The sequence below is a fragment of the Bos indicus x Bos taurus genome, chromosome 20, assembly GCF_003369695.1.
Source record: "Bos indicus x Bos taurus breed Angus x Brahman F1 hybrid chromosome 20, Bos_hybrid_MaternalHap_v2.0, whole genome shotgun sequence".
Taxonomy (NCBI): Eukaryota; Metazoa; Chordata; class Mammalia; order Artiodactyla; family Bovidae; genus Bos; species Bos indicus x Bos taurus.
The window spans coordinates 9884238-9897095 of NC_040095.1; the positions used below are offsets into that span (position 1 = coordinate 9884238).

At 35.4% G+C, this 12858-nt stretch overlaps 1 protein-coding gene across 2 annotated transcripts in view; it reads right to left on the reverse strand.

The window, feature by feature from the left end:
• The window catches only part of BDP1 (B double prime 1, subunit of RNA polymerase III transcription initiation factor IIIB), an 85260-nt gene that overhangs the window by 44767 nt on the left and 27635 nt on the right, over nt 1–12858 (reverse strand). For both annotated transcript variants that reach the window (XM_027520525.1, XM_027520526.1), the window contains exons 13-19: nt 11394–11553; nt 9474–9550; nt 8477–8672; nt 7429–7562; nt 2510–4781; nt 1655–1839; nt 983–1205 (exon numbers count right to left, since the gene is read on the reverse strand). In XM_027520525.1, the coding sequence (XP_027376326.1) occupies nt 983–1205; nt 1655–1839; nt 2510–4781; nt 7429–7562; nt 8477–8672; nt 9474–9550; nt 11394–11553 (3247 nt within the window). The remainder of the gene's footprint in view (nt 1–982; nt 1206–1654; nt 1840–2509; nt 4782–7428; nt 7563–8476; nt 8673–9473; nt 9551–11393; nt 11554–12858) is intronic.

Below are 12858 nucleotides of genomic sequence, written 5' to 3' on the forward strand. Positions count from 1 at the left end.
TATAATTGGATAAAATAATCAACAAAAAGTGATTTCGAGGGTTGAGGAGGGGCCATGCCATGTAGCTTATGGAATTTTAGCTCCCCAGAGACTGAACGCAGACCCTCAGCTGTGAGAGCACAGGATACTAACCACTGGACTGCCAGGGTATTTCCATGATTTATCTTTTTTAAATATAAGATTAGGAGGAAAAAGCACAAATATTCAAGTACAGTAAGAATTAAGTTAAGCTGTAAAAGAACTTTAATTCAAAAAAGTACTCTGTACATTTACAGCACTCAACTTATCAGTGTGAACGTTTCATTTCAAGGTTTCTGACGCTGTATCATACTTCTTGATCTCTTATAGACTACGTTAATCAAGTAAATAAAAATCATCTCCTTTAACTCATATCAAGCTTTTTAACTTTTTATTTTACTTTCACAACAGAGTGAAATAAAGATGGATTGTCATTCTCAATCTCCCTGTGAAGAAAGTGGCTGCATTATATGGCTTATGGTCACATAATGAACTTTAGGTCACACAATGTAGCTCAATAACTTGAACTACAGCTGGGGCCTCTTAAAATCCTTCCCCTGATATTTGTCCATCATCAGAGATTTGAGATTCTTACAAAAACCATGTGGAATAATGAGGTACATTAAGTTCAGCAACAATAATATCGAACACAGTAAAAATTACGTGAGAAGGACTTCCCTGGTGGTCCAGTTGTTACAAATCCACCATCCAGTGCAAGGAACTCAAGATTTGATTCCTGATCAGGGAGCAAAGACCTTGTATGCCTTGGCGCAACTAAGCCCATGCACTGTAACTAAAGAGAAGCCCACAAAAATCCCACATGCTGCAACTAAGACCCAATGCAGTCAAACAAATACATTTTTAAAATAACATGAGAAAATATTTGCAAACTTTCACTCCAAATGTTTTACTTTAATAATTGTAATAACTAAGACAGAAAACCTCCATTTTAAATAACACTCACATGTTGAGAAGGGAAAGTACTCATTTGTTCACAGTTCTGCTGTATCACAACCGTCTCTGTTTTATCAGCTTCCGCCTCCTTCCCAGGTGCATGCTTTTCTGCTTTCGTAGTCTCTCTTTTTGAAGCTGCTCTTGCTAAGTTTGGTTTAGGTCTTTTGAATCTACTTCTCACAAAAGGTGTCAGCTTAATTTCACATGGCGTCTGTTCTTGAGGAAGAGATTTGCTTTTGGAACAAGGATTATCAAGCTTTAGGATGAAATGAAGGGGCAGTGGGAGTGGAGTCTTAGGACAACCTTAAAGACTGGCAGTAAATATTTAATTCTAAGTCTTAACAGGAAAACAAATCAGACTATTTGGTAGATCCTGAAAAACATGAGTGGTACAATCCAGGAATAAGCCCAGGAATTATAGTATCTTTGCACAAAGAAAATACAGGTTTGTCACACCTGTAATGACTTAAAAGTATGTGTTGCACACAATTTTGTATGTTTGGTGATTCTCACAATCTACTGTCAAAATGACCTCAAACCTCTCCCAGTTTTCCCCCAAACCAGCTTAAAATTTTCAACACTGTGCTACAGATGGTATGTCTTAAAACCTTAGTTTAACATAATCTGCAAATTTAACTTTATATCTTTCTCTTCAAAAGCACACAGACCTATATACTTGTACCTTAAATTAATATCTGAAAACTGCTCTGGAACACTTGGAGGTCGCATCCTCTGGTCTTCTACTTTATCAAGTTCCGAAGACTGCGAAGAAATGTTCAAATGACTCAACTGATTTGACACTTCCTTTTCAGAATTTTTTTCTTCTACAGATGTATGAACCACGGACAGCACTTCCCTGCCCAAGTCCTGGAAATAAATCGGCACATATACTGGGTTGGCCAAAAAGTTCATTCAGATTTTTCTATGTGAAAAGAGCTTACGGTAAAACGGAAATCAACTTCTTGGCCATGTCATACATTTCAAACAAAAGCCTATATATTCTATTGTCTTCAAAAATACAGAAGTTTGGAGGTTTTTCATTTTTAAATAAAATTAAATTTAATTTACAAATGGTGAAACACAGAATTTAGGAAAGTCTTTCTATATATTGTACATTATGTTTTTTCCAAACTAGAAACACCATTACCTATCCAAAAAAAGTTAGAAAACTAGAAAATGTTAGAATATCTGCAACTTCAATGAACTGGAAACTTTCAATAAAAGGAACTTTTAAAAATAAAGTGAAATGAGGTGGGGCAGGAAATAAAGAGAAAAACTGATACAGGTACGGTCAAAAGAAACAATTTCACTGTATGTTCATACGAGCATTAGCACAAATTCAGTCCAATTTCCTATACTCCTTTTATCTAAGAGAAACTTTAAACTGACATTAAGAACAGTAACTTTGCCACAATTAAAAAATTTTAGTGATTTTATGTTATTGGACTTAAGGCCAATAATCCTGGAATTACTTTGATAACTTTTCTCCAAAAAAAACTATTCAAAAGATATTTTTAAAGGACAGAAAAATACATACTCTATTAGTCAGTGAAGACACAGTGCTGGAGTCATCACTACTGGTCTGCAAGGGATCTGCCTCAGCTCGACTTGAGGTCCCAGTGTCCTCTGGATCTTTTTCCCTTAGAGAAATGTCTATTTCTTCTATGTTTTCCAAATCTGCCATGCTTTTCTCGATCTCTTCTGATCTGCTTTTCGTCAAGGAAATTTCTTTTCCAGTGTCTTTCAAATCTGCCTCTATTTCCTCAACGGCAGCCACCTTTGCTGATGCTTTCCGCATCAGGAAAATGTCTCTCTGCCCAGTTTCTTCCAAATCAGTCTCTCTTTCCCCTGTGGCACTGATCCCCACTAATACCTTTTCCCTTGGGCAAGTTTCTATTCCAATTTCTTTCAAATCTATCTCCATTTCGTCACCTACCGTTTTGACCTCTGAGGCATTTTCTTGTGTAGATATTTCTCTTCTATCAGTTTCTTCTAGATCTGTCTCTACTTCCTCAGCAGCATCAGGCATCTCTGGTATCTCCTCATTTGGGGAAATTTCTCTTTCAGTTTTTTTCGAATCTGTTTCTACTTCCCCGATAGTATCAACTTCCTCTGGGGCATTTTCCTGTAGGGACATTTCTCTTCTTTCAGTTTCTTCCAAATCTGTCTTTCTTTCCTCAGTGGCATCAGTCACCACTGTTATCTCCTCCCTTGGGAAAATCTCTCTTCTGGTTTCTTTCAAATCTGTCTCCATTTCTGCAGTGACATCACTCATTTCTGGCATTTTCTCCCTGGGAGAGATGTCATTTTTTCCAGTTCCTTTCAAATCTGCCTCCATTTCTGCAGAGACAACATTCGTTTCTGGCATTTTCTCCATGGGAGAGATGTCATCTTTTCCAGTTTCTTTCAAATCTGTCTCCATTTCTGCAGCAACATCAATCATTTCTGGTATTTTCTCCCTGGGAGAGATGTCATTTTTTCCAGTTACTTTCAAATCTGTCTCCATTTCTGCAGTGACATCACTCATTTCTAGCATCTTCTCCCTGGGAGAGATGGCATTTTTTCCATTTTCTTTCAAATCTGTCTCCATTTCCACACTGACAACATTTGTTTCTGGTATTTTCTCCCTTGGAGAGTTGTCATTTTTTCCAGTTTCCTTCAAGTCTGTCTCCATTTCCGCAGTGACATCAATCATTTCTGGTATTTTCTCACTGGAAGAGATGTCATTTTTTTCTGTTTCTTTCATATCTGTCCACATTTCCTCAGTGACATCACTCATTTCTGGCATTTTCTCCCTGGGAGAAATGTCATTTTTTCCAGTTTCTTTCGAATCTGTCTGTATTTCCACAGAGACATCAATCATTTCTGGTATTTTCTCCCTGGGAGAAATGTCATTTTTCCCGGTTTCTTTCAAATCTGTGCCCATTTCTGCAGTGACATTAATCATGTCTGGTACTGTCTCCCTGGGAGAGATGTCATTTTTTCTGGCTTCTTTCAAATCTGTCTCCCTTTCTGCAATGACATCACTCGTTTCTGGCATTTTCTCCCTGGGAGAGATGTCATTTTTTCTGGTTTCTTTCAAATCTGTCTCCATTTCTGCAATGACATCACTCGTTTCTGGCATTTTCTCCCTGGGAGAGATGTCATTTTTCCCGGTTTCTTTCAAATCTGTCTCCATTTCTGCAATGATATCACTCATTTCTGGCACTTTCTCCCTGGGAGAGATGTCATTTTTTTCAGTTTCTTTCAAATCTGTCTCCATTTCTGCAGTTACATCACTCATTTCTGGCATTTTCTCCCTGAGACAGATGTCGTTTTTTCCAGTTTCTTTCAAATCTGTTTCCATTTCTGCAATGACATCAATCATTTCTGGTATCTTCTCCATGGGAGAGATGTCATTTTTTTCAGTTTCTTTCAAATCAGTCTTCATTTCCACAGTGACATCACTTATTTCTGGCATTTTTTCCCTGGGAGAGATGTCATTTTCTTCAGTTTCTTTCAAATCAGTCTCCATTTCCACAGTGACATCACTCGTTTCTGGCATTATATCCCTGGAAGAGATGTCTTTTCTTCCAATTTCCTCAGTAGTATTAGTCTCCACAGGTTCCTTCTCCCTTAGTGAGGTTTCCAGTGTTGCAGTTTCTCTCAAAGCTGCTGTCATCGCCTCAGAGGCAATTACCTCCTTTGGTACCTCTTCCTTTGAGGAAATTCCTCTTCTTCCAGTTCTCCTTCCTATATTTGGCTTTGGTTTCTGAAATCGAGTCTTTGGAATTCGAACATCTTTATTTGCTCTATTATCCTCCTGAATACTAAAAAAAAAAGAAAGAAAGAAAACACACACACAATCAAATTTTAAACCTGTCAATTGAAGATGTGATCGTTAAGAAATAACTACTGAAAAATCAGGAACTCTCAAATTAACAAAAAAAATTAATGGAGCACCAGGACTCTTTGGGCCAAATTTAAAAATTAAAGGAGAGAAAAAAAATTCCATCCTTGGAAATTACAGTAAATTTTAAAAATAATTAAATCTATCAATAAGGTCAATGAGTGAAAGTGTGTTAGTCACTCAGTCGTGTACAACTCTTTGCAACCCCATGGACTACAGCCCGCCAGACTCCTCTGTCCATGGAATTCTCCAGACAAGAAGACTGGAGTGGGCAGCCATTCCCTTCTCCAGGGGATCTTTCTGACCAAGGGATTGAACCCAGGGGCTTCGAAGGTGGATTCTTTACTGTCTGAGTCACCACAGCAGCCCTAGGTCAATTAGAATAATAGCAAATTGGGCCTGAATAGTCTCTCGCTAATTGTCATCCACATCAGTGTTGGCAAATACCTACTGAGAAAGACTCTTCCATTCTCAACTTGGAGTTAAATCAATTTGTATCTGCTATTTCTACCTTTTCACCCTTACTATCCTTTATCCAGACACATGCCTGGATAAGAGTTAAAGAACTCATTTATATGGCCAGAATTAACCAAGATCTCAAATAGTTGGATGGAGGTATAATTTGAATAAGATACAGTCTTATGACTAACAACTAAGTATACCCCTCCTCACTTTTTAAAAACAATTCAATTTGAGATTTCCTATACAGTCATTTCTCTAAAAGCTTGTGATTTCATAATATAAACTGGGAATGAAACAAAAGAGAAAATAAACAACATCGTGCAGTCTGCTGAAAGCTATCACCATCTACTCCAAGTACCTTATTTTCCAAAAAAGCAGCAGCACACTGCTGTGCACTTTATCATCATACTGGTGGTAAAGCCAATAAAAATATACAACTGAATGAAAAACCACCTAGTGACTGGTTAATATTTTGATCTCCTAGGCCTTTTCTGGTGTAGGTATTTCTCTTCTTTCAGTCTCTTCTAAATCTACTTCCTCAGTGGCATCAATAAACTCCAGTATCTTCTCCCTTGGGGAAATCTCTCTTCCAGTTTCAAATCTGTCTCCACTTCACCTACATTTTTGCCCTTTCCTGGGGCATTTGCCTGTAGGGATATTCCTCTTTTTTTCAGTCCCTAGATTTTTTTCAACAGTGTCAGGCTGTAATTCATATTTGTATCAGAGATATGTAATAATGCAATTGTACAGCCTTCCCAGGTGGCTCAGTGGTAAAGAATCTGCCTGCCAGTGCAGGAGACGCAGATTCAATTCCTGGGTGAGGAAGATCCCCGGAGAAGAAAATGGCAACCCACTCCAGTATTTTTGCCTGGGAAATCACATGGACAGAGAAGCCTGGTGGGCTACAGTCCATGGAGTAGCAGAGTCAGGCACAACTTAGCAACTAAACAGCAGCAGCAATGCAGTTGTATGTATAAGGTTCTACCCGGGATTTCTACGGCAAAGCAGAGAAATAGGTTGGGGGCATAGGGAGAGGGTACAGAGAGGGAAGTTAAGAAGCAAAGGAAGAGAGAAAGAAGAGAGGAATAAAGGAATTTTTTTGTCTTCTAACAGAGACCTTTTGAGTAGTTCAGGAAACTTAGTTTTCACTGATAGGTTATTGCTACTGCTGCTACTGCTAAGTCGCTTCAGGTCGTGTCTGACTCTGTGCGACCCCATAGACAGCAGCCCACCAGGCTGCCCCGTCCCTGGGATTCTCCAGGCAAGAACACTTGCCATTTCCTTCTCCAATGCATGAAAGTGAAAGTGAAAGTGAAAGTGAAGTCGCTCAGCCATGTCTGACTCATCGATCCCATGGACTGCAGCCCACCTGGCTCCTCCATCCATGGGATTTTCCAGGCAAGAGTACTGGAGTGGGGTGCCATTGCCTTCTCCGACTCATAGGTTAGGTAGTATTTAAATGGGTTCATATAGCTTTAAAGTATACAATAGGCCAGACTGTGAATGCAAAGATTGGTAAAATATGAATAACTGCTGAAACTCGATAGTAGGTACACAGGAATCTGTTATTCTGTTCTCACTACTTTTGTGCACTGAATATTCCCAAAAGGAAAAAAAAATGTTAAAGCTAACTAATAGCTCTGTCGATCTAGTTTGGTATACTCCAAAGGGGAAATAACAAATACAGAGAACTCTGGCTGTAAAAAGGTATCAAGTTATATATATAAGTATTATATACGATCTACATATGTGTGATCAATCTAAGCCTAAAGAAACAAATACTAAAGTAGGATTTTCACATTTGGATATAGACATATAATTTAATATGCTTGCCAAGTGATATTAGTAACTATGCATGTTATTAATAACTCAAGGTCTAATTTGTGATGGGTAAAATTCATCAAAATACCAATAAGTGAGAAATCAACATGAAGGCAGTGAGATAAACTGCCTTGAAAGGTGAATGTATGTTTGCAAATAACTATGTAACTTGATAAACAGATAACAAATCAATCTGATTTGCTATTGTTTTTAAAAAATGTTTGATGATTTCTAAAACTTTACATATAATTAAAATATTATACCATCAATAAGATGATGCTTACCTCAGACATTCATTAACAGCCTTGGGGTCATCTGACTGCACATTTTGAAAGGAATTGTCTTTTTTTTCAGATAGTGATGCAATGTCTTCACACTCAAAATTTTCACATGACTGATCTTCTAGCTGTTCAGGAGTCTTAATAAAACAAACACATTTTTTTTAAAGTTTTAGGTCTTAGAATGAAACACCCATTTATAAAAGATTTCATTCATTATGTACAATTTGAGTACAAGGAAAATGGTAAACATTTCAAAACTGTAAAATGATATTCAAGGGGCACTTTTCTTTTGGGGCTGGGCTGTACAGCTAGTAGATCTTACCCAGGCCCCCAGCAGCAGAAGCACAGAATCCTAACCACTGGATCACCAGGGAATTTCCTAAGAGGCACTTTTTAATGTTTTTTCTTAAGATATAGAAAATTTCATAAGCCACACCTTTTATCTCATCTCAAAGCCCTTATTCTTTCCTTCCCAGTCAGAAAGCAAGTAATCTGTTAAAATTATTCCTTGGGTTCTTTCTAAATCTTTTGGATTATTAAAATCACATTATAGACCTTGGGAATTACTACAAAAGAAATTCCAATCTCAAACCATACCAATTTTTACTCTTATCACAAAGACCAGTTATTATGTAAATATCTAAAGTTTATAATGTTTGTTGAAGGAATATTATAGTAGGGAGCTTTTAACATTCTATTTGTTTAAATCAGTGTTAAAATTCAGACACCTACCTATATTTTCGAAAGAGAAGTATAATCCTGTAATTCCCTTCAAAAGGGAAGTGTAATCATACCTGCTGAGTGATGGGGGAAGAAGGCAAGTCCAAACATGCATAAGGTAAAAGCAGATGATTCATTATATAAATGCTTAAAATCCACAGAGCTGAGAGCTAAGTGACTTCACAATTAGCAAAGCTTCTGGCTATGACATACAGGCATTAAATTTAAAGAACAGTGTAGATAATTGTATAATATTGATGTTTTAAAACGGGAGATGAAAGGAGGCTTATGTTTTGTTTAACAAAACACTGGAGGGCAGCAGAATACTTACATCTCTGTTGATACAGGATTCGTTTTCATTCTTTTCTATACTGGCACCAGGTTTTTCCTGTGATGTAACAGTTTCTTTTCTTTCAGCAGCTTTACCTACATTTGGTTTTGGCCTTTGTAATAAGCCCCGCATTAGTCGTGCAGGTCTGAAAGCCTTTGGTTGATCATCTTCCTGCACACAAGTTTTTTCACTCAAACTAGAGTAATTACAAAGGAATAAAATCAGTGGTTATTCTGAAGTCACATAATTACTCATATTCACAAGTGTCAAGAACACCTGCAAAGATACACATACCTCTTAATACCTTAACTCTCTAGAACAGACACAGTCCTAGAAGCATGACTATAAAAAAACATTTTTAAATCAAATTTTCACCACAAAATTGGGAAAAATCTATACCCGACAAATATGGAATATTATTACCCACTCAGGATAGCACTGTGTAACATACATCTTCAGGGCACTAGACACAGATTATGGCATAAATATACAGTGCTGAATCCACTGGTTCAGGTTTATATTGGACCAAGACCTATTATAATTCTCACTCCGTGTTAAATATTCTGTTGTTTTTTTCTTTTTGGTCACACCGAGCAGCCATGTAGGATCTCAGATCCCCAACCAGGGATTGAATGTGTGACCTGCAGGGGAAGCACAGAGCCTGAACCACTGGACTACCAGGGAATTCCCCTAAATATGCCCTTTTGAAACCCCTTGCTATAAATAAAATTACCCATCATCAAACATCTTAACCATTAATGTATCTAACAAAATTTGGTTAACTAGTGGACCCACACCATAATTTATTTAAGTGTATTTATTATGCTTGTAATACCAAGCATAAATAACATTATTAAATGTTTCAACAATCCATATAATTAAAAATGGACTTAATTACACTAGCTGAAAATAAAATTCAGACATTAGCAAGTAGAAAACAATCCATTACAATCATTCCTAAGAGTTACTATTTTTATTCTAGTTCCTAAATACTTACTTAGATACAGTCTCAGGTTCCGGGTTCCCTTTCTCTGTATTCTCCATTCCAGAAATACAATCCTTTTCCATGGGATTCTACAAATTTAAGTTTTTATATTTAATCTACTTAACATAAAAACTTTATAATAAATAAATAAGTGGAAATAATAAAATTTATCTTTTTTGTACTTAACTGATTATTAGAAGAGAGTTGTTAAAATCATAAACACGGATGAGAACATTTTAAACATATAATCTCATACATTACTAATAGAAGCACAAATTGATATATCCTTACCAATATCTATCAAGAGCTTTAATAATGTTCATATTCTTTGACCCAGTAATATCATTTCTTAGATGCTACTCTAAGAAAATATTTAGACAAAGACTTAAGTACAAGGATGGTCACTGAAACACTATGCAAAACAGCAAATACTATAAACTGACAAATATCCAACAATGAATAAACGGTTAAATAAATTTAGTTACACTCACTGATAGAATATTATGAAATTATGAAGTCACTAAAAATCATGTTTTCAAAAGACATTTAATGATGTGAAAAAAAATTTATGAAACGTTAAAATACCAAAGTATACAAAACTGAATTAACAATACTACCTAACTTTGTAAAAAAAAAAGTTGGAAGTATATATCCTAAAACAGTTGGTTGTATGTGGATTAAACAATTAATTTCTATTTTAATTTTTACATAAGTCTGTATTTTCCCAATTTTCTAGAATTTAAAAATATCTTCGAGAATATAATAACTACATTACAAAAAGTATGGAAAGATTTCACATAAGAGGAAAAAAGCAGACTAAAATTCAAAGAATTATTTTAGCAAAAATAAAACATTTTTAATAATATAATACTGGCAAAGATATAATGAAGCAAACATTCATAATGCTTACAGAAATTTAAATAGATTTTTTGGGGGGCTGGGGGGGGTGCTGCATGGCTTGTGGGTTCTTAATCCCCTGACCTGGGATTGAATCCAGAGCCAGGCAGTGAAAGCACAGAGTTCTAACCACTGGACTGCCAGCGAGTTCCTAAGATTCATTTTTTTTTTTGACTGTCAGTTTGATAATACATAACAAGAGCCAAAAATACATTTTAAATACTATGGCCCAGTAATCCCTACCACCTCTAGAAATGTATTCTTTGCTATTTACAAAACTGCTTTTACTTAATAGAGTTAAAAAAAAAAAATGGAAACAACCTAAACATCAGAGAAATGGCAGGTAAAGTAATAATAATGTTCATCTGAAGCAGCTATTAAAAAGATCAACTAACCCCCAAGAGAGTATAAATTAATAGTTTCAGAGAAAAAAGTTTTAAATGTAATATATGCAATAACTAAAAAATACAGAAATGTTTATTTTCATAAAAAGAGAAAATCTATAAAGGAAAGACAGAGGAATAGATCTGTGTTTAGAAAAGAGAGTTGTGGGTATAATTTCACTATAGCTGGTTTAAAAAATACTTTTAATAAAATCTTATATAAGTAAACAGAAGATAGCTTCATCACGACTAAGGATGTTCAAAATATATCAGATATTCTAAAGAAAATGGAAAATCCCATGGATGGAGGAGCCTGGTGGGCTGCAGTCCATGGGGTTGCTGAGAGTCGGGCACGACTTCACTTTCACTTTCATACATTGGAGAAGGAAATGGCAACCCACTCCAGTATTCTTGCCTGGAGAATCCCAGGGACAGGGGAGCCTGGTGGGCTGCCGTCTATGGGGTCGCACAGAGTCGGATACAACTGAAGCGACTTAGCAGCAGTAGCAAGCAGTAAGACAATTTATTAATGTGTGAATTTCTTATATCTTGGCTTTTTATCATTTACTTTACAAGTTAAACATTTTTATTCCCAACTACTTAGGAAAAAAGTTTTATAATTTTAATTTCCATTATGCCTCTTACTCCATACCTTTTCAATCGGAGTTTCTTTATGCAAACTCTTGTTCTCTGCATCTGTTTTACCTCGTGAAAGAACTGATTTCTTCCCAACTGCCCTTGATAAATTGGGTTTAGGTCTCTGGAGTCGTCCTCTTGTCATTGGTTTAACAGTTTCTGTTTGATCAGTTTCCCTAGAAAATTAACATCCTTCAAATTTTACCAACATGCAGACATATTCAAAAGAAATTCTGGAAAATTCTTTAAAAATTCATTTAGAGCTAGAAAAGAATTCTTTTAAGCTTACTTACAATAAAAGTAGCAAAGAAAACTGAACAAGAAGAGCAATGAATGATTATTAATTTGTTTTATCAGATATTTACAATACTCAGCATCGATAATTAAAATACTGTGGTACTAATACATGAATAACAGATAACTAAAACAAAAAAAAAAACTGAGATAACTTGAAAATACATATGATTTTAGTATACAATAAAGTTAGCAATTCAAAATAGAATGAAATGAACACAGAAGTAATATATCTTTTTAATAAATATTCAATTAAATGGTGACGGGAAAACTAGTAATACTGGGGATAAAATAAAATAAGTTTCATCCCTTGCATTGTACTTGCAATATATTCCAAATGAATCAAAGATTTAAGTGAAACCACAGAGAAAACATGAATCAATTATTTTATAAATTTGAAATAGGATAAGCCTTTCTAAAACTTGATTAAAAAATCAGGAGCCATAAAAGGAAAAAAAAAGAAAAGAAGGAGAGAGAAATCTGACAATATAAAAATAAAAAGCTTTTACATGGCCAAAAGATATGTTGTAAGACAAACTACAAACCAAGGCATGTTTTACAACTCTTATTAAAAAACTAACCTAAAAAAAAAAATAAATAAAAGTAAAAGACTAACCTCTCTAAAATGTAAAGACCTCCTACAAAATACACCAATAATAACTCATCAGAAAACTGGACAAAGGGTATGAACTCAGAAAAATAAAAATAAAAATAAAGATAGGTTTGCAATGTGAAGAGATGCTCAATTTCACTCCCAATGAGAAACGTATTGAATACCAATTAAAAGTAGAGCAAGTAAGCACAAATGTGAAAAGATATTAAGAATCAGAGACTCTAAGGGGAATCATATACAAATGTTCATTATTCCATTCGTTTGACTTTTCATTAGGTACAGAAAATTTTTAAATAAGCAACTGAAGGGGAAAAAAATAATAGAATTATATACGCCTGGTCAAAAAGGAGGAGGAGAGATATATCATACTGAGACACTATTTTCTTTTACTATCTAGCAAGGCTGGCAAAAGTCCAAGTTTGTAACACTGTTGGTAAGGGAGACATTTCTTATGTTGTTAGTGGAAATATAAACTAGAGTAACTCCTAGGAAGAGCATTTTGGAAGTATCTATTAAAATCACAAATGTACACACACTCACATACAAATACATCCTTTGGGCCAGCAATTTCATG